At 39.1% G+C, this 22,487-nt stretch overlaps 1 protein-coding gene across 1 annotated transcript in view; it reads right to left on the bottom strand.

Annotated features, from left to right (window-relative positions):
- The window catches only part of EP300 (EP300 lysine acetyltransferase), a 61,344-nt gene that overhangs the window by 26,643 nt on the left and 12,214 nt on the right, over window positions 1-22,487 (bottom strand). The window contains exons 2-11 of the mRNA XM_021552832.2: window positions 18,319-18,974; window positions 9,420-9,596; window positions 7,070-7,331; window positions 6,211-6,324; window positions 5,060-5,296; window positions 2,545-2,638; window positions 2,086-2,220; window positions 1,572-1,689; window positions 906-1,080; window positions 442-519 (exon numbers count right to left, since the gene is read on the bottom strand). Of these exons, the coding sequence (XP_021408507.1) occupies window positions 442-519; window positions 906-1,080; window positions 1,572-1,689; window positions 2,086-2,220; window positions 2,545-2,638; window positions 5,060-5,296; window positions 6,211-6,324; window positions 7,070-7,331; window positions 9,420-9,596; window positions 18,319-18,974 (2,046 nt within the window). The remainder of the gene's footprint in view (window positions 1-441; window positions 520-905; window positions 1,081-1,571; window positions 1,690-2,085; window positions 2,221-2,544; window positions 2,639-5,059; window positions 5,297-6,210; window positions 6,325-7,069; window positions 7,332-9,419; window positions 9,597-18,318; window positions 18,975-22,487) is intronic.

The raw sequence follows: 22,487 nt of genomic DNA, 5'->3' as shown, positions 1-22,487 counted from the left end.
TTTATCTTCAAGCACTTTGCATGATAGCTATAACACATCTTGAATGTATAAAAAAGGTTCTGCCCTTTTTTTCTGAGCAATAAGTCTCACCACATTCCCTCTGCCATGAACATGTCCTCACCTGAGCTGGCTAGGCTCACCATGTTTGTCTGATCCCACCTTCCTTTGCACACATCATCAGAAATTCCAAAAGCATCAAGCTGTTTATTTAACAAAGCAAGCAGCTAACGTGCAGCTTAAAATCACAAGACAAAATGGTACTAGAGATAGTGTTTTGTATTTATTATATAGTTATTTAAGACTTATGCAATATAGATAGCTATTTTCTTAACCAAACGTAAAAACTGCACATGATACAAGGTCTCTGATGCTTCAATAAGAGCTGTTCAAATCCAAGATTCCTTTAAAAATCACAGTAGCAAATTTTCTTCAAATATTTACCTGGCTGTGCCTGCATGCGATTCATCATCTGGTTTGGCACATTGGCACGTATCAGGGTTGGGTCAGAAAGAGGACCATCTGCAAAAAAAGATATTGAAATAAAATAATGTTATTCAGAAGACCACCAGGATTTATCCATCAAACATTTTAGTGAGAATTACACATTAAAACTCATGTATAAAGAAAGTAAGTGTATACAGTAACTAAACATTATTTAAGAGTCCTCAAAGTGTAAGGCAAACTCAATAACTTCCTTGAAAATAGAAGTACATTCCAGTGACAGAAATATCTTCATCAGATTTCAGAAACTGGGGGAAAATGTAAAGCATGTTATCAAGCTACAACAATGAACAGTTGCTCACAACTGAGTCAGGTACCCATGAACAGCTAAACAGTCACTAGACCACTGAAATGACAGTATAGGATTTCCTGCACCAAGTGATCAGTAACCCAAATGTTCTTACTTGCAGACATTCCTGGCTGTGGCTGTCCCATATTAGGGCCTTGATTCATGGGAGTTTGTGGCATGCCTGGAGCATTTGGGATCATATTTTGCTTCTGTAGCCTGGTTCGTCGTTTCTCCTCCAACTCCTTCTGAATCTTGTAGATCTTCTCTGCTAGCAAGTGATAGTACTCTGCCTGTTGGACAGGAATAAAAACCAAGAAAGGAGATGAGACACACATTAAGAAAAGGAAACTGGTCCCAGTGATTCAGACTTGCAAAGCGGCCTTACAGACACATTTTTGTTTGGGGTGGGAAACAGTGTTCCCCTTTGCAGAGACTGTCAGATAGAGGGGGAAAAGGGCACTGCTAAGGGCACTGCTCTCCATTATTAGACCAACACCAAGTATTTATCTTCTTGTCTCCAACATTGGGACAATCACAGTGAAGAGCTTCAACACTGCTTTTGGAGGACAGTGAAAAGTCTCAGGCACAGCACATCTCAACTCCTGGCACATCCAGGCAGCAGCCTTCAACTGGTTGGCTCCTAGACCCCATCAGGCACCCCCTAAACACTTGCTTCCTCAGCTTGGAAGTGCCATTTGTGCTTTCATTTCTCTTCCTCCCCAGTCAGCACAGGATCAAGGTAGAAATACACAGAACTAGACAACAGGGGATGGCATCTCACCCTGCTGTTTGCTGATTCATACATATCCCCTTCCACTTTCCGAGCATATGCCACCAGATTCTCCATACGTCGATCCTTCAGCGCTGCAGGGTCAGGAGTAGGAAATATGGCTTGGACTCTGAGCAGGAAGAAAACAATATTTAAGAAATGCATGTAAGTGATTAGAATGTTCCAAGACCCCCCAGTGGTCTGAACACAAAGTAGCAAGCAAATCCTCTGACAGACTGCAGATACTGCTGCTTCTTCCAGGGGCAGTAGATGTTTGTAGATGGCTTGAGCCCTTGTAGATGGTTTGAGTATGGAGTGTGAAACTTCCAAGAAAACAGCCCCAAACCAGCAGATGCAGCTCCATCTTTTGGCTTCTGCTTTCCCTTCTCCATGTATCCTGACAAAATTCACTCCTCAGCCCTCTAGTTCTGCAAGTCAGGCTTCCTTCTGCAAACCCTCTGCCTCCAATACACCCCTGGGGCAGCAGCTCACTTAACAGGAGATTGTTTTGATATTTGCTACTCACAACTTATGAACAAGGTGGTTTCGGAGATCCTGAGTAATGTCTTCATGCCACTGCTTTCGAATTCCGGTATTGGATGGTTGAGCTGTCGGCATGGCTCCCAAACTGGCAACATTGGTGCTTTCACTCATCATGGGGCTTCAAAAACAGAGCAAGAATTGAGTGCAAAAGTCTGGACCCAGCTTAATCATCTTACAGTCATAGCCTCTTTTAGAATAATGTTAGGACAAAGTGCTAGTTCAGCCATTCCCTAATCAATAGACAAACTGCAGAAATAGTTGCACGCATTCACACCAAACAACACAGTGAAAGAGTACATGCTGTTCTACCCAAGGACTTGGAAAACTGCAACAAAAACTACAAAATCCAATGGGAGAGATAGTCATCAACGGCATTTACTTCACTGTTTATGCAAGAAGTGCCATGAGATAAAACCAATGGGGTAAAAAGAATTCAACTTACTTTTGAGAATTCATAGTTGAATGTAGCATTGAGTCAGGCAGCAGATTAGGAGGTTGAACCCCTACTCCTCCATTCACTCCCATTGGATTTGCACCTAGAAAACAGAAGAATACAGAAAAATTTAAGAGCCCATTTATCGCACAAAATCAGTAACTGTTCAGCAATAACAAGGGTTTAGCTTTTCAAGTACTTGGACTTTTGTGAAGTGAATTTAATTACCCATTGCTCTCTTCACCCCTCTTTCTTTGACAAGCCCAAGAAAAAGCCCAAGGCCCAACACTGGTGACCTCTAAGTGAAGCATCAACCCCATTACTCCTCTGCACATCTTCCTGAACTTATCTACAAACAAGTGATTTCAATTTGCTCCAAGTATTATGTTCCAGAGCATCCTCTCCTGTGACTGTCTAATGAAAGAGTCCAACCACTTCTGCTTTTTCGTTTAGAAGCAGTTGGGTATTTTTTCATTCAGAATCTTAGGATATATATTCACAAAGGCTTCAAAAACTTAAATCATCAGTTAGCACCTACATCTGACAAGGTCCTTTCTCAGCCACTACATACTTGCTGATCCTACAACTACCTCCAATGCTTGTAACAAAGAAAATCTGGCAATCCTTTGCAGAAAACACCACTAATTTGTTGCATAACAAAATCTGGTTTTCTGAATCATACCCAATCACCATAAAAACTGCCTCTTTTTGTCACATACTACAGTTACCTCTCAATTAGTAAAGAAAAATGCAGTATATTTCTGTCTGGAACTTCCAAAGAGATCATTTTATGAAGCTGCAAGCAGCATGAAAACCATTACCAAGCTTTCCATGTATTTAGGACATTTGAATCCAACAGAATCTGTATTTCAAGCAGAATTATACACTGCATACAGGAGAAGCCCACTGAAATTAAGTATATTGAGCCTAACACATACCCCTAATATCACAACAAAGTACTTAACCAATTTTTCATAAATCTGTTCCAAATGTCCTTTCCTTTAGTCCTTTTCTTCTTCCCAAATCCATTCTGCCATCTGAAAGCACACTGGCATGCAAGACAACAGTCAACCTTTACCTTAACTCTTCCTTTTTCAACTGTTTGTTTGAGCTACTTAGGACTGCAGTTTTTCACACAGCAGTCCTCATCAAATCCTACTATTTCTCCAAAACTAGCCCTGTTGTCCTGTAGGCCATGACCTAGTAATTTCTCTCTCACCTATTGTAACTCCCTCCTTAGCTACCCACACCTAATAAGGAAGCAACAGTCAAATGCCTACACTCTCCATGCTTATCCTTTCTACATTAAGCTGCTGTTCTTCACATTCCAAGAGCTTTTTGAATCCCATTTTCATTAGATTTTCTTAGCAATTGTACAAAGAATGCCCGCTGTTTTGCAAGGAATGCACAGGCAAAATACTGTTTATAAGTAATTACATACATAAAAAAATAAGAATAATTTTGCTTCAGAAAAGACTCCAAGGAACAATAGAAAATCATATTATTTTAATCTAATTTCTTTTAAGACCCTTGCCCTTTTCTCTGTTTTCACACACTTGAATGTAAAGTTTTAGCAAGTCACATGCAATCTGTGAGGGCCACTCATCTCATTAACAAGTCTACTCTACCCTGCAGCCGTTTCCTGAGTAGCTCGGGAGCAATGTTCTCTTTGCAGAGCAAAGCAGCAGTTGGTTTCAGGTTGGAGTTTGTGTGTTTCTGCACCACTCTCATTCTGTATGCAAGCTTCTCATGGGACACATAGGCATCATCACAACAATCCCACAAAAGCTTGTGATAAATCATTACTAGCTCTTCTTTCCTCTTTTCCGCTAAAAAAGCCACATCTACTTATGCAACTTGAGCAAACAGCTAAGAGAGAGAAAAATTCCTGTGATGTAATCTCAAACTATCAAACTTAGATTTGGTGGTTAAAGGTGACTTCATTTGATGGCATTGATAGACAGGTTCCGATTAACTGCACTTTGAATTGAAAATGTCATCTAGTCCTACATGTTGCTATAAGCCACTTAGGCAATTTAGAGCTATGTGAGATCACATGACAGGATTCGGGGAGGATGTCAGTTATTTACTATTTTTCATTTTTTGAACAAACCTTACATATCTGAGATACAAATGTAAAATACTGCACTCTGAGTGACAAAGAAGTACTCCTGAATGCTGGCATTCCAATCCCTGCATATCCAATTAAAAACTTCCCAATAGCCTGAAACTTGCATTACAGTACAATTATAAAGACAGGAAAAAAAAAATCCTTGAAAAATTAACATTTTTACAAAGAAACTAGTTTTTCCAGACAACTTGTTTCCCAGGAGAGGGGCACTTGGGCCCTCTAAAGTTCCTGTTCCACTAAGCAAGTTGCTATTTCAAGTTTAAAATATCGCAAAGCCCTACCTTTTGCAAATTAACTAGCAGGATTAAGCTAGTAGATTGAGAAAATTTGCATTAGATGTAGCATGGGGAAGTTGCCTGTAGTTTGCATTTTAACACTAACAGATAAACTTACTCATAGGATTCATAGGGCGCAGGCTCTGGGGTGACTGTCCCTGTTGCTGATTCTTCACTTGAGCCTGGGGCTGTGTCTGCATCTGGTTCCCTTGATAGGTCAGTCCGAGGGCTGCGTAGGCTCTTTCGATGGAGCTGGGGTCTATCTGACTGGTAGTGTTAATGCTGGGCGTTGTCTGCTGCCCCACGCCCACAGAGCCGGTATTGGCAAGTCCTACTGCAGCTCCGCCCAGCAGCGCTGCGAGAGACACACGGAGTTAGAGGAGAGAAGGCGGCCAGAGGGGCCTGCCAATAAGGGACAGACAAAGAGTGCACAGGCTGCTCAGAACTAAAACATCTTCAGGAAGCATGCAGGGAACAGATCTGAAAAACCTGTCATGAAACATAGAGACAAGTTTTGACCCAACCAGCCAATCCAACATGCTGTTTTCCCTTTGGGCTGCTTAGAGGAAATCCCACTCTTAAGTATTTAGGACACATCTGCTTGCTTCAAACTGAAAACAGAGGCACACCATGTCACAGAGGTTAAAGGCAGAAGTGTACATACAACTTCCCACCAGCCTTTGCAATACCTTTTTTGCCCTTTTAGGTTTTTGGGGTTTTTTTTTGTTTTCTTAAACAAAGAAACAGCTCACAATAGTCACGAGAAGAGCCTACAGTAACATTAAAGTAGGGAGGAAAAAAACCCATACAGGTAACACAATGACAAAAATTTTGCCAAACATTTTGTCAGGGAGATCAAGGGGATAAAGAGAAAGGGGAAGTGACATCTGATGGAAACAAAGAATGAAGACAGAACCAAGTATCAGGAAATGACACAATGTGTGTGTGTGCACACATCTGTCTCCAGAAAGCGTCCAGCTGGAAGAAGCAGCAATGAAAAAACAACCATTTGGTTGAGAGAGCTATGATTTGTTCACCCTTATCCTTACCTTTCTTCTTGATAGAAAAATACAATAAAGTTAGAAAGCTTTCATAAACGCTAGTAATCAGAGCCAGAAAAATATTCAGAGATTAAAACAAGAGAAAAAATCACATTAACAGGTTCCTAGGCTTGAGAGCATCACCACTATTATCTGGGTGCAAGAAAGTTTAATTCCCAACATGCATTTTATGGTTTGTTCAATATACAGAATTCCCCAATAGACTTACATTGCTGATTTCTTTTGTCCCCAGCATTTTTGAGAGGCAAACATACAGGACAATCATGTCTCGTACAATTCTTCCAGTGCGAGATGATTTGTCGGGAAGATGCACAATGTGCCACTGACAAAGAAAAGAAATGAAAAGCATTTACAAACTCCTCCCAGTATCTCCACATGTTCATCACAAACTGGGTAGAGAGCAGCATTTTCTCTCAGGGCACACACCTATATCAACAGAAGTCAAAGTATTATTTGAAATAGTTCACCACTAACTAGCCTTGCAAATGTAGCCAGATTTCTTCTAGTACTATTGGCTCAACCAAAGCCTACTCAAAAACTCCATGTGATATACCCAAACCTATGTCTCCATGGCTTGAAGGATAACTCCATCTAGCTCAGGTGTCAGGCAGACTGTGCCAAGCAAATGAGATGTCAACAACTGGCACAATCCAGATTAGCCAAGGCTATCAAAAGGGAGATTACATTTTAGTAGGACAGAGAGGTTGCAAGTGCCAGTAGCAGTCAAATTCATGGCTTGCTATTGCTCGAGATTCATCTTTTCAGTTTAAAGAAGACTGGTAGACTCCTATTTGCAGATTCCTGGTTTATGTCTACCTTTTAAAAAAAGTCAGAATCCAAAAAGATTTTGGATGAGTTACAAAGTTAGGCAAAATAGTTTTACTCATGTCTTTGTTGTATCTTGTTCCCTCTAACTTGCCTAAATTTTAGAGGCTAAGAAGTTGCTTACAATTCCCTGCCTTAAGCAAATAAGACAGAATTTCTTTAACTTTTTTCCCAAGACACTCACTAGTCCATCTCTTTCTAAGAAACATTGACCAAATCTACATAGCCACTCCCCCACTTACCTTGGCAAGATTTGCCAGCCTGACAATGTGTCATGTGGTTCAAGACATTCTTCATGGTTCGGCAATGCGGGAGGTTGCACTGCCGCACCTCCCCGTTGGCCTGTTCTCGACGCTGACACTTGTGAGCATGTAAGAGGAGAACAAGTTGCTGCTGAATCAGTTTGCGCTTTTCTGGATCTGCTGTCGGTGCTCCAGACCCCATTCCTTGAGAAGCTGCTGGCCCCATCCCAGCTTGCTGCACCTGGGGAGCCTGCTGCTGGCCCTGAAGAAGGTGAAAAAGAAATTCATGGAAATAAATCTACTTTTGAAAATAATTAATTTAGCAAGTAAACAGCAATATATGAGAAAGTCCAGTAAGAGAAACAATTGCTACTAAAATATCTGATTGAGGAAAGAGCCCACCTCTATGTAGTTCTTGTGGACTCATTGAAAATGCCCTTTATTCTCTTGCCAGCCACAATTTCCTCCTCATATCACTCTATTAGTCCTAGCTCTTGCATTATCAATAGCCAGCAGACCTTTGCACATGCTTACACGTTAATCTGCAGTGCTAGACTAACCAGAAAATATTAAAAGCATTTAGATCTCAAATCTCGCATTAATGAAAGAAAGCCTATTTTAGAATGAATAGGGGTTTTCCTCTCAGTATAAGGTATCTCAAGTTGACTGCTCCTGGAAAAGGAGAATGAAAGGCAAGTTCTGGGAAACTTTTAACCTTTTCTACCAGCAAACTTGCACATATGCATTCAAAACATAGTCTCTGTTAGAGATGAAGCATAGTTTCAAGATAATAAACACCAAAGAACTTATGTCACGTATGGCAGAATCTAGTTTGTCTTCTCTGCTTCTGTTTATTTATGCAGAACTCTTTGTATTCCTTTCAGGTGACATTTGAGGAATACTCAAATAAGAGAGGTTCAGGTACTCTATGTTGCTTGTATCACTTCAGTTTTACAGACTTCAGTTTCTAATTGACTCTTCAAGTTCAACAGGATGTTTCTGGAGATCTCCAGCTCTTTAGACCCCAGGTACTTGTATTTCTAAACCCCAGTTCTCCTATAGCTCTTGACTTCTAGTGTTAACCTTTCATTTTACAAGGTGACTTCACCAATTAGTCAATCTCTCAGGTCTGTGCATGTTCCAATATCATCATAACTGTCTTGTTTGCAGTCTGGTGTTGTAAATGACAGCTGAGACAGCAACAACTTTAAATTCCTACGTTTTCACCAGTTTCAAAAGAGTTATATGCTCTGCACTGAACACAAACTTAACAGCTGGGGTTCTGAACAAGTTTTGGCTGCTTTTTTATTGATTCATACAACCAACTGGTTTGTTTGTCTTTCAATGTTTCATGCTCATCTTAAAAAAAAAAAAAAACATTAAATAAAACTCACAGGATGAAGCTCTTTTTAAATTTAAAGGTACTAAAGTTAACTGGAAATGGTTTTCAGCAACAGTTAAGTAAGATCAATAGACAGACCCTCCCAGGGTGTGTGTGGGAGTGAAATTTGAAGCAGGGAGAACACATGCTATATTCAGAAAAATGAATTTGTTTCCTAAATTAAAGAAAATAATATATATGGGGGGGAAAAAAGCCTGGTAGGGCATGTTGCATGTCATACCCCTAACCAATTTAAACTTTGAAAATGGAGCATCAGCTTTAAGCTCAAGCCAGGGAATCTACTGTTAAGGCATGTGGTGAGGCACTGGCATTTAAAAGCTCAGGTCATCCACTTTTCCCGCTATTCTTCCTGCCCCTTTCCTTAAGTCCTGCGGCAATAAAAGTGGAGGGAAAAGGGAAAGGTACCAAGGCTACTACAGTTGCCAGAGAAACACCTCCAGCATCAGGATTGTTGTGCATGTTCATGTGATTCACAAGATGAACGCACAGCTGGGGTTTCTAAGCCCTATCACAGACAATACCTGTTTGGAAAGGCACACCTCTCTTTACCAAAAGAAGAGGTAAGTACAAACAGGAAAATAATTCTCCAGACAGATAATCTCAGGAGAAGGGGGCCAATACAGAACAGCGAAATAAAGGATGGGACAGGAGAGCAGAGGTGTCCAAACAGGTTACGTAGGTCATTTCAGCTAAGGAGCTCCATTCCATTTTCCTTGTTAACAGGGTTTGAAGGCCAAAGAGTGGAGATGCAATTTATCAACATAGAAAGCACAACTCAGCCCTCTCCCACATATCAGTCCTAGGGGTTTAAACAAGTACATTGTGTGGATTCCAAGCACATATTCACCTTGGTAATACAGCTGCAAAAAACTTAAAATGTGGCAAGACCAGAGCATATTGTTCCTCTTTACCACAACATTTTATGAATACATCTTTCATTCTACTTACCATGTTAGGCATTCCTGCCCCAGGAACTGGCTTCTTGTCCATTGGAAACTGTGGTAAACTATTCTGCAGTCCAGCTTTATTCTGCATCTGAGGGCCAAGTCCACTGGCTCCAATCTGCTGCCCAGTATTTTGACTATAGGGCTGACCATAAGGGCTGGGATTGCTCATCATTCCCATCTAGGAATTAAAATTGTAAGATGTTCAAGTAAGATAGTTAAAGTTCTCAATGTGTAAGAAAAATTTATACTTCATAGAAGCAAGAGAGATCACAGCCACTGGCTGGCTGCAATGGAATACTGACCCACATGCTTCCCCCGCTCCTTCATGTTCACAGATTTACTCATCACACAACATTACCTTCTCAACTAGATAGTTCCTGTAAACACAACAAAGCCAACTTTGCAATCTTTGAGATCTGACTGGATAGAAGTGGCCTGATTATTTATTTACAAAATATTTTCAACAAATTTCTCATTTCACATTCATGAATTCTACAAATCTTGCAAATTTGTAACATGGACTACATAATTCTTCCAGACTTGAGTTCTCCTCCCTGCACTTATGCAGACTCCAAATGAAGACAAATATCATCTTCGTTCATATCAGCACAGTTTATCTCAAAAACATCCTACTCAACTGCTATCACTCACACAGCTTGTCTCCAGACAGGCATAACAATGCATGTCTGCATTATCAGTACACAAACATTTCCAATTTAAGAATACACCATAGTCATAGGTAACACCTCACAGTCACACCAATTCATTTGCAGTACTAGAGGTCAAAGGAGAGGACAGGTAGAAAGTCTGCAAACAAAACAAATCTATTGAATCATCCACCCACAGAGGAAATAGATTCATGTTTCATACAAGCCATACACATATTCAACAGTTCTAGCACATCAGAATATACCATTTGTTGTCTTGCAACACCCAGAACCTCAAGAATAAGAAGCAATCTTGCCAATAAAGTTGATTGTCCTCTGATTTTTTTTTTCCATTCCTTGCATTCCCATTTATTTTCCATGGGAAATTTGGCCTTCTAGGACCAAAAGAACTAGACAGAGAGGACCAGAAAAACTAGAGATTTTTCTTAAGATTACCAAGTTCTCACCACTACTCAGGCAGGATCTTCAAGGAGCCATAACTCAACAACAATGGCACAAAAATACTTAAAAATGAGCTGTGTTGCTTCAACTCACATTAGCATTTGACTAGACAATGTCCAGTCTCCTTGATGCTCTTTGGTTCAAAGCATTTTCCTGCACTCAAAGAAGAACATAACTCCATGATAGGCCTGTTTCTAATCATGTCTACATTTATTCTCAAAACATCCTCCCCTAGCAGAAGCACCTTGTTTCTGCTCACCAAGCTTCTTCAACCTGCACTAGAAGTAACCAACATGCTCTGAGATTACCTGCAATTAGTCACATTTCTCTTTTTCAGGCTATAACAACCTTCAATCCATTATAATAGCCGTCAGTTTGCATTTACAAAATAAGGCAGGATCAAACTCAAGCTACAGGAAAAGGAATACAAAATTCACCAAAGAACCTGCTACTTCAGACATCTGATATGCACAAGTGAATTCACTTGAGGACAGCCCTCCTCCTCCACACATAAGAAATAACCATAATCACACAGCAGTAATTCATTAGAGAGCAATGAAAAGAATCTCTACGCATGGCAGAAAAACAAACTATGTAATGATCAAGCAGAAATAAAAACCTTCCTTCCCATTGCCATGTCTCAAACACAATGAATACACCTATGGTGATCAATGAAGCTGTTGCTGCCAAAACCAGGACAGGTTAAGACCCAAAGCCTTCCTTCCTCTCCCTCAGAACACTAGTAAGATCTTATATGCAAGTTAAGCCAAAGGCAAAAAGAGAAGAAAAGCATAAGGAGACAGCAAATACACTTTCAGAAATATTCCCGACTGTCACTGCCACCTCAAATTGATGAGCACGTTTTCAAGGCTCAGTGAAGGCCTGACATTGAGAATTAGTCCCTTAAGAAAACAAGATATGTTTTCCTGTAAGACAGCCTTATCCCTTTGAGGCAATCTCAAAACTCCAGAGAGAGTTTTGAAAGCAAGGACATCCCTAAAACCATAGATTTCTGAGCAAAGCTTTCAAGTTCATTAACAATCACAGCTCATAGTCAGTTGACATCTGAGAGTACACCAAAGCACAGACAAGCTGGCTATTACTATCACCAGTCCCATTTGACTTCTGTAACTTATGCTGCTATCAGCCTTAGAAAACAGAAACCAAACCAAACATTCAGAATTAAAGGCTGAAAGCACATTTTCACAACTTGGTGTCACAGGGAGAAATCAAGACACCCAACTCAGACAATTGGAGACTTTACACACTGATATCAAAGGGTTCAGAATAACTGTGGCCTTGTGAGCCAGCTCTGTCTTGACTACAGGGTAAGAAACTCAAACCTAAACTTAAAAAGGATACTTTTGCTACATCACCCAAAACAACTTTCTAATGAAACTCATGAAACAGATGAGTTTCACCATTTATATTTGCAACAAAGCTGAACACAAGTTTTATGTGAAGCATCTGACTTTTTCAAATTACTCATCAAGCTGGCTCAGGACAAGGACTTCTGATGCTTTCTCAAGCATCAGCCACTGGCACTGTTTGGGGTGCAGGACAAGCTCCCTCTAACAAGGCTCTCTCCACGAAACACAGGGATCCCCTCCCCCTCCACCCTGCTCTGCCAAGGGACTTGCAGCAGAACGCCACACGCCCAGCTCAGCCAAGCTGCTCCTTGGAGGGTAATACTTTCACATTGCAGGTCACAGGAGAGGCAAAGACTAGAGAAGCTCAGGCCAGGTTGGCAGGCAAGCCCACCAAATTGACTCAAAGCCAGACACTTGAGCGACACCTAAGACATTAAAAACCAAATTCCTCAAGGTCTCCCTGAACAAATCAGCAGCCAAAACTTGATTCTGATGAGACTGATACCTGCCAGATCCTTGGCTGAACCTCACAGCACAGGTCCCCAGTTCTGCCATCACAGACGAACCCGACACCAACCACCTGCATGCAACTCTAGACTGAGTCAAGAGAAACATCATTTGGGAGATTCTCCACCTGGCACAAGTTGGCCTTGTGATCCTGCACAAGAAGCAGCAGCATGCTCATGCTATTTGCTATGACATGTTGAGAAACACGAATAAAAGGAAACACGTAACAGGAAGAAATGTAGGGCCTCATGACTACAGAAGGAGGATCAAAATCCCATATAATTGTATCAGTAAGCAACAACCAGAAAGACTGACACACAGTTCATCAGCACATTAACGTTCTTTGGGAAGGGATAAACAAGTGCAGAAGAACCAGCCAAAGGAAAGGTGGTGTAAGTACCACTGTATAAGAGAAGTACACGGCTTCATCTGCAATACAATGCAAAAACATACATGGCTTCATCATAGCTACAAGTCAGCAAGTACAACCTCTACTTACTCTTCCTGACTACCACATCTTTCACTGCTTTTCCTACTTCTCTTCATATTCATCCAAAGCTTTTCTTCCTCTCCTCACCTCACAGCTTCCATTTAATTTCATCACATATGCAAGAACTTGCACACAAGCAAAGACAGACGTGACCCATTCACAGTAAAGAAGAAGAAAACAAGGAAGATCATAAAATTATTATAATAGAAAGCAAAGGTAATCTCAAATTATTCTTCAATTTACATACACAAGAGAAAACAACTTGACTTTCCTGCATCAAGGGGAAGCAGGGGCTGTCAATACCTGGTGAAAGGTGTGTATCTCTCACCATGGATGACATGAGTTCAGGAAACATCCTAGTTTACAAGTAGCATCAGACAGGGTACTCTCCCCCATCTAAGAGGAGCAACTACAAAAAGCAGAGGAAATTCCCCAAGGTTTTATTCTAATGCCATGAAACACATGCATCTTCAGTTCAGAAGGTCAAGTGACTAACTCTGCTTCTAGTTTTACTGTTAATACCATAGAGCACAAATTGAAAGGAATACCTGCCACAAGTATGGACACAGAGATTGCAAATATTCTACCATTTCTCTGTAAGAACAACTGCATCATTAACATTCTAATATTTGAAAGACAACTAAATATCAGCATTAGTATTGAACTGTGATCAGCTTTTAGGTTTGCAAAGATAACTATAAGCATGGAGAAGTAAACAAACAGAATTAAGCTTTAAAAACATTCTTTCAAAGAATGTTAATCCAGAATTCACAGTATCAACTATGTATATTTCTACCAGGGAAACTGCAATGCATGGTCTAGTTTAAGACTACACTGATGATATCTAGTATCTTTCCATATCCACAAGTTCACAAGTGAAAGTTAATTAACTTTCCCCACAGGAAATTGAGTTTAAGTAAATGCCAGATGGGTCTTTAAAAACAAGAATTTTCTGTACAACACTTCCTAGTGCCACTCTAAGGACTGGTAGAGCACTACTGATCTAAAGAATACCCAAACTACATTTTGCCAGTGGTGTCTGCTGCTTTCTTTCCAAGGACTGTTATTGATTATTTTAGTTTGCACTAACTGCATAGTGTTTTAAGAAGCCTATTTCAAGACACCAGCATTATGTTGCTGCTATCTCTGCAGTAAACTCCCCATGCCACTCCAGAAACTTAGACTCACTGCTTCATTTTTCCCTCATAAACAAACATTCCTCTCTTACTCTAGTATGAAGTGAACAATTATTCTTTTTTTGTCCACTTTAGTTTACCAAAGAAGACAAAGGCAAGAACTGGAACTCACACTACCCTTTGAATGGATTCATGTACTTGATCATATGGTATGCTTAGTCACAGACTGAACAGTATGGATACATTTACCTGTTCAATCAAATAGCTACTGAAAAACAGAAAGGCAACCAAGAACACTGACCACCTATCTAAAATGAGAGACTGAATATGTTAACACTAAGCAATACATTATGCTTTTATTTTCTTATTCTAATTTCACAATTTGAGGGTGACAATTTCAAACTCTTCAATTTTGAACAGAAATTTATTATTAGGAAATTTCTTATTGTTCTACTCAGGAAGTTAAAGAGATTCTGACAAATTATGTTTGTCTTCATAAAATATTGCCATTGAATTTTCTTAACAGAGGTTAAAGTGATAAAGCCAATAGTAACAGAGCTTCGTACTTTCTGAAAGAGTAAACCAAGTCACAAAGAATTACTACTGGAACTAAATGTTTCAAGTGAAATATTCACATAGCAGAGGTAGTAGTAATGCCCTTACTAATCTGAACTGCCTACACATCCACTTCATTAGTGGAGTAAGGGAACATTTCTTGAATCAGACAGGAAACGTAAGTGACCTGAAGGTCAGGTCTATCACTCTGTGGTAGAGCACCGCTATGACAGAAATGCATAGGGCAACTCAGTCACAAAATACCCTCTTCCCCTCAAATGAGGCTGGACAGGTAAGACCCTAACGGGGCACTCTCAACAGAACTCAGTAGAAGAACAAAACAGAGGTTTTAACTAGATACAATTTCAAATGAAGAACAGCTCAAAATCAGAAATATGAATCAGCTTTTAGCAATTCCATCTTTGTAATAAGTTACTTGTTCACATTTAAATCAAAGGTGTAAAATTACCTAGTGAAACAAAATGCATGAAAAATACTTCAATGATGACAGAACCCAAGCATTACAAACAATTTCCAAAACACTATTTCAAGAGTAAAAGGCATGTCTGTTATCCTCTTAACTTGCACAAAACCAAGCACACAGAAAACAAAAAACTATTCAAGAACACAAAACTCCTTACAATTCCTTCCCCTCCAGACTAACACTTCCTTTCAGGATAGACTTTCACAGGCATTTTTACATCTGTACTGTAAAAGTAGGATTCACACCCTCCTTTGACAGGCAAGATCAACTCCTTTAAAAAAAAAAATCCTCTCCCTAATATGGGGATACTAGCTTTCCAAATGATGAGTATAAACTGGACCTGAAAAACAATTCAAATTAATTATTTTTTTAATGACCACCTGAGTTTCAGTTTCAGTCAGGTTTAGTTTCTCCACACAGCCTATCATGCAACTGGCACAGAGACAGCATCCAGACAGAACTGCTTCTTCACAACTTGGTGACTGCTAACATCAGGACAGAAAACTACAGGATGGAAGTATGAGATTGTGACAGAATGATTTTATGAACAGAAATAATTTACAGAGACATTTGGGATTTCAAGTCCTAAAAGTAACATGAACAACTAGAGAAGGTCAGAAGTACGTAGATAACGAGCAGAGCAAGTGTTCTGCTCTATTGCTAGTCAATATTTTGGGAAGAGAGGAAGAAAACTTCAGTAACTCGACAGGATAACAGAACAAAGCGAAAACATAACCCATTTCACTTTCCAAATTGACTAGCTCCTTGGAGCTCGTCTTTCCTGTTAGAAGAGCATAAAATCCTCCCTCCCAATTACTTAACATCATAGGTAATCTACAAACCATTGCACAAAACAGGTCCATCTCACTGAGAACTCTCTGAAGCAACTCTCCCAACACCTAAAGGGCCTGCCTTTGGCAAGCTGACATGATGAAGCTGACCAATCATAACCAACGCATCTTGTCTGATTTTTTCCTCCTACTGAAGGAGAGGTTTTGGATAATGTGCATTTTTTGCAGCAATGAAGGAAACCTACAGAAGTTAGTACACCAACTCCCACTTTAACAGCAACATGCTACTAAATTTATCCACTTTAAAAATGGCTTTTAAAAACAACTGCTTAAGGTCTTCTGTTTCATCTACTTTTTGAAGATTTGTAGGTGGGAAAACCCAAAAGCAGATGGGTGGGGAGATAAAACGGTCAGACACTACTGTTGTCAGACTTTGCTAACTCTACTGTATGAAGTGAAACACAGGCTCCCTGCCAACAACCAAACCAATTGAAGACATTCCGGAATTTCAGCCTCCATTTCAGACTGTTCTCTCTCATCCAACAGTTTCAACTCCTTTATGAGGAATATAACCACTATACTTAACACAAAATGTCTCAAGATTGTTTTATCAGCAATTAAAGAACCCTAAGTATTTTTAACCATCCTGGGACTATTAAATAAGAAACAGAAGTTATTGCGTATTTGGTCTGAATAGTCTCAAAAGCATAAAGTGTTCTTAATTTACATGTATGGAACTTTTGGAATTTAAGTAAGGAAAGGAGGCAATTTAATTTTAGACTAAATTGGTCAAAAGCTTGATTTTATGTCCTTTCTCTACTTGTAGATAAATTAGTTTATTATAGTGCATAACTCTAGCTCTGATAAGTAAGGATGAAGTTGCATTTCATCCAAACACTCAATACCATCAATTTTTGACCTCTGAAAACAGCTTTCTGAAGATCGGGTTTTATTTGGTTTTTGTTTTTTTTTTTTTTTTACAGCCAAGGAATAATGAATGACGGGTTATATAATTCCAATGCAAGAACACTTCAAGCAGCTACATATTTCTTACCACTGTAAGCTGCATGTAAGTTTTCTACTGTAGTAATCAAACTCGGCATCAATTTTCCTATCAGGCAAAAATATCTGAAATGACCAGACCACAGAATCAACCCATTACTTAACAAATATATATATATACTACATATATATATATATATATATATATATATATATATATATATATATGTATCTACACATACACCCACACACACCTTCCCAAAAGTTAGCAAGTTAGCACACTGAGCTTAAGCAAACAACTAAGACCAAAGAATTTCATAATTAATGTTCACAACACACAAAAGTAATTTCAGTTAATATATTAAAGCATGATAAAAACATTAATACACAGCATAACTTTTATGTATGCTTCAAATACATTTATAGACTGTTATTTATCATTCCAAGTCCTCCAAGTGGATTGATTTTAGGCATTCAGAGATAGATTTAGGTATTGCAACGCACCTTAAAGAAGCCTCTCCCCTCAGTAGCCAAACAAAAAATACCCACTTAAAGTGAACTAAAACACTGAAGTATTTTCTAGGTTTTTGATCAAAACATTAAAAAAATGGAGAATACTCAAGTGGCTCCTACTCTAAGCTGGCTAATTGTGCATGACAAAAATTAAATTGAAGACATCCTTTTGTCCTTAGTAAAACCAGTAGGTCTTCTCTCATCTTTTCAGTGTCTTATGACAACTTTCTTCCAACCTCCTGGATTACAAAAGCACATCTATTTCCCACTCAGTATTCAAAATATATTTTTTTTAGCTTTCTGGTTTACTCTCCAATAGACAAAGCCACTACAAATTTTAAAACTAGAACTGAATCACACTAACAGTCTTAAGAATCCAACATTGTCTTCAGGCATCTACACAAGACCTCATTCACCACCATTAACTCCAATACCCAGCACACACAGTGAGTAGAGCAGTCAATTCAAACCTGGGTGTAGCTCTCAGTATCTGCTACAGCACAAACACTCGGCTGATCTCAGATACCAAATACTTGCCTTAAATGTAATACAGAAAAAATCACCAAAGCACCTAAAAAGTCCTGATGTATTCCCATCACACTCACAATACCAGCATCACATTAGACAGAAAAATACAGTTGCAGAGAAAGCATAAAACAGAATAAAATACAATCAAGTTACTTTTCACTGTAATGGATAATCTGTACTGTCAAAAGATTTCTAAAATAGGCTTTTTAATCTAGTCATAGTCTTGCCTGTTGTGCAAGATTCAATTTTTGCTTCCTACGACCATCACAAATTCAACTTTAGCAGCATATAAACTATTTATTCCATCATACAGGATTCTTAAAGAAAAAATCCTATAGAATCCACAGTGCAGAGGATTAATTTTGTAAAACAAAGTCAACAATGAGGAAAAGTAATGAAGTTTAGCTTGTCTTACCTTGTTCATGGCTCCAGGCTGTGGCCCTCTTAGTCCAGCCTGCCCTCCCATCTGTGGAGTGCCTTGTTGCAGTGTCTCAGCCAACAAGTTCCCAGTGCCCATTCCTGGGTTTGGGTACGGCATATTGGGTCGCCCTCTGCCTGCTCCAATTGAACCGTTCATGACTTGCCCCTGCATCATCCCCTGTCCATTGCCTGCTGCCAACATCCCAGGATTCATGCCAGCATTCATCCCTGTGTTCATTCCCATGCCAGGCTGGTTAACTGGGCTGTTCACTGTTGGCATCATTGCTGCTGTGGATTGAGCAGAAGGACCCTGGTTTGGTCCACTTGCACCCATCGCCATACTGGGAGAAGTCAACCCAGCCTGTGTCATGGGGCTTTTCACCATGCTATTTAACATTCCCATTCCAGGACTATTTTGTTGGGTTTGACTGGTCATGCCTTGGCCAGGGCCACCAACCCCCATATTGAGATTTGGGGAGCTACCAGCCCGCAGAAGTTCAGACAGCTGCTTGTGTTTAGAGGCAGCATCTTGTGCCAGGCCAAGGCTGGTCTGCAGCTGATTAATATCACCACCATTAGTGAGTCCAAGTTCTGTGGAGCTGATCAGTTCATCTGGCAAGTCATGTTCCAGATCAAAGAGTGATCCAAAATCTGAAAAACAAAACAGATTGTGTATGAGCTCAGAGCAATTAATAACATCTTGAAGTTTCTAATTCTTAATTTCCAGCAAAACTTGACTTTTTGCATTCAAGCAAATTTCTTTTATCAGTTGTTATTGAAAGCTATCTAATTTGTCAGGATAAAAGTATTTCTAAACTCTATGGGGTCTAAACTAGAGAAAACCATTCTACTTTAGCTTTCTACAATTTGTGTTGAAAGATCATTGGGTATCTCAGCCTATGATCTCTCAACTTGAGAATTTTGACAAAGGAGAAGTGAAAAATACATACTGAAATCTCTCAGAGTTAGCCAATGGAATTAAAGAGCAATTGCAAAAAAGAATTAGCAGGTTGATGGGAAAACACTGTCTTTAAAACTTTTGCTAAACTATTGCTTTTGGAACATAATTAATACAGCAATACAAATGAGAAATGTTTATTACTTATTAAATAATGAAAAGAGGTTTAGTTATAGGGTTTTACATTGAATTGGGTTTTCTGGCATTTGGTTTGGTTGGTTGTTTTGGTTTCTTTTTTGGGCAGCTGTTTGGTTTTTTTATTCTTCCACATGCAGTCATTATTAACATTGAATTGCCAAGTTTCATTGAACTTCATTGGACAGACAGTATCTTCCCACAACAAATACTGTGAGAAAACAAAGTAACCCTGCAGGGTGCTTGCCACTAAGCTGTGAAAAACACTAGGATGAAAAAACAAATTCCCATCTCAAGAGTCCATGCAAAGCAATCCCCAAGGTAACTAAGTGGCAAAAGATTGCTACTCGGAAGATACAGATACAAGAATATTACATAGTACCCAAAACCAATTTGATCAAGAGAACAAGTTCTTACGCCTGCATTAGTATGCATACCTTGGTCTATATAACCCGTGGTAGTTAAACCAAAAATAACTTGTTAAGTTTATGGTTTCTGACATGCATTAATGACAACTTCTCTCTCCAAGTGAGAGAGGAGCTGGTGTGTTGTTCTCACCAACCATGAGTGTCTGGTGAGGAATGCAAAGCTCAAATGCAACCTTGGCTGCAGTGATCAAAAAAGGTGGCGCTCAAGATGCAAATAGTCCAAAAATTAGTGGGAAAAGACGACAGTCAAACAGCAAGTAAGTCAGAGAAGTTCATCAGTATTATCAATCTTTTTTAAATGTTTCACATGATACTATACCCAAATTGCCAAACACCTGGAATTACAGAGTTTCTACAACTTCACAAGTGATATCACAAATAAGATTATGACTTTAGAATTCTGAAAATATCGTATGAGATTGGCAAGAATACAGGTACATCACAACAGGGATTTTAACACTCCTTTTATAAACTCTACATTGGTACAAACCACCAGAGACAGAAAATTCCCATTAAGGAACTTTAAAACTATTAAAATAAGGTAGCCCATTCTTCATTATCATATATCTTGTGCTAGAAGTTATGCTTTGCAAGACACATTAATGACTGATCATCCATTTGCATGACTGGTATTTTTGAAGATTCAAAAGTAAAGGAACAATCAGAAGAATAAATCTTTGTCCAACTTCTCTTTCATCTAAAATTATGAACTTAATGTTGTGTGTCAGTAGATTCATCTAAAAAGACACCACACACACCCCCATCCCCACAAAAAACCCAAAACAAAAAACTGAAACAAAAACCAACTTACAATGCTCAGCATTTAGCTTAAGAATTACATTTCAATGAACATGGGAAGAGCTAGTGGAAGAGACCCTAAAATTAGAGATCAAGGAAATGGAAAAGGCCATTTAAAAAAATGATGATAGCTTCAATCAGCTTCCATTGGCACATTCAGAAGCCTGCTAGGACATGTTTAACAGTTAACTGTTGAAACATTACATCCTGAAAACACCCTACTAATAACCTGACAAAGAACCCACAAGTGAGGAAGGAGTAAAAGATACAATCAGGAAGTCACAAGTTCAGCTGTTGTCCTCAACAATGAAATAAAAAAAAAGTGAAAACAAAATTAAGTGACTTGATAAAACATGACCCAGCACAAAGCCTGTACCTACAACATAACCGTCATGGCAGCCCAGACATCTCCCATCAGCATCCACACAGTCCAAAGGACATGTTTTTGACTGTTTCTAGTTGGGCAAAGAATTTCTGCTCTTCAACAAACATAACTCCCAGTACAGAGCAAGTCGCACACCAAAAATCCTCGTTTCACCTTTCTTGTGTTCAGACCATTGTATATAAAGCCCTTCACAAAACCAATTGGAAAGTGACCAGTAAATATTTGACTATGAAAAACTGATTTGTTTTTCAAACCACCACATAGTATTTTCTCAGGAAGACCCATACAGATGATTTCAGATGTAACACCCCAAAGGGGCAGTGCAATTCTTGTTTTGAGAGACAAAGATTTGATCATCTTGACTCACAAGAAAATATTAATCTGCTTCTCCGAAGACCTCACTTGCTTAAATTCTCCCTCCTCATAAATGAGGAGATAATTCCAGCTTTAAGGTTTACTACCCATTACTAACTGGAGCATCCAGGTACAAGCTATCTGAGCTCCTTGGCCTGATTGTTCTGTGACATCAGTGAACAAGAAGAAAATGTCATAAAAACTGTAAGTGGAATTAATTGTTTTTATTAATACCTTAAAACACAACACAGCACTAGCTACATTAACAAAACCCATCCCCAACCTGAATGGCTGTGAAATAATCCTAGTTAGATTCATTCTTTATATCAAAACATCTAAAATATTCAATATAAAACTTCCGTATAAAACTAATTTGCTAGGATTTTTAATCCTAGAGAATATACTAATGACAATTAATTGTAAAATAATATTGTCAACTATTAGCCAGAATTGTAAGTAGTAACTACTAAGAATGCAATATTCTGGTATGAGCTTGCTCTTTTTAGAAGTCTTCTTTAGCAGGTACATAATATATAAAAACTGGTCTGGTCTGGTCAGCTATGAAAATTACATTTTTAGTCAACTGCTGGGAGGCAAAACTTTTCTAATACAGGACTGAAACAGAATCTCAAATTACTATAAAGATGAATAGGACCTTGTGTATATATAACAGTTGCAATCCATTTCAGTCTTCTACATAGAACTGGTGCCCTAAAGGCCACTGTAGAGAGTTCTATCTATGACCAAGCCAAAAACTGTCAAAGCTGGGCCAGGCAGCTCACAAACCATGTGAAAACAAGATCATATATACTCACACAAGAGACAAAGGCATAGCTTAAGACAATGATGAGAAGCATCCAGAGAGCTGATTGCCTTTCCAGTACACTGAGCTCACTGCTACTCTTGCAATCTGTTTCATTAAGGATATGCACAAAGATTTCTCACTAACAAAATCAAGCTGGTGGGAAGGCAGAGAAGGAAAATTAGTCCTGCAAAGGTTTGTCCACCTGATTCATCATCTCTAGAGATCCCAACACAGAAAAACTGAGATGTAACAGAACTGACAGTATCTAGCCTAAAGCCCAAAACCTTCCAGTAATACACTG

This window comes from Lonchura striata, chromosome 5 (assembly GCF_046129695.1).
Source record: "Lonchura striata isolate bLonStr1 chromosome 5, bLonStr1.mat, whole genome shotgun sequence".
Taxonomy (NCBI): domain Eukaryota; kingdom Metazoa; phylum Chordata; class Aves; order Passeriformes; family Estrildidae; genus Lonchura; species Lonchura striata.
The sequence above is the reverse complement of the archived record's forward strand: the minus strand, read 5'-3'. Positions and strand labels throughout refer to the sequence as shown.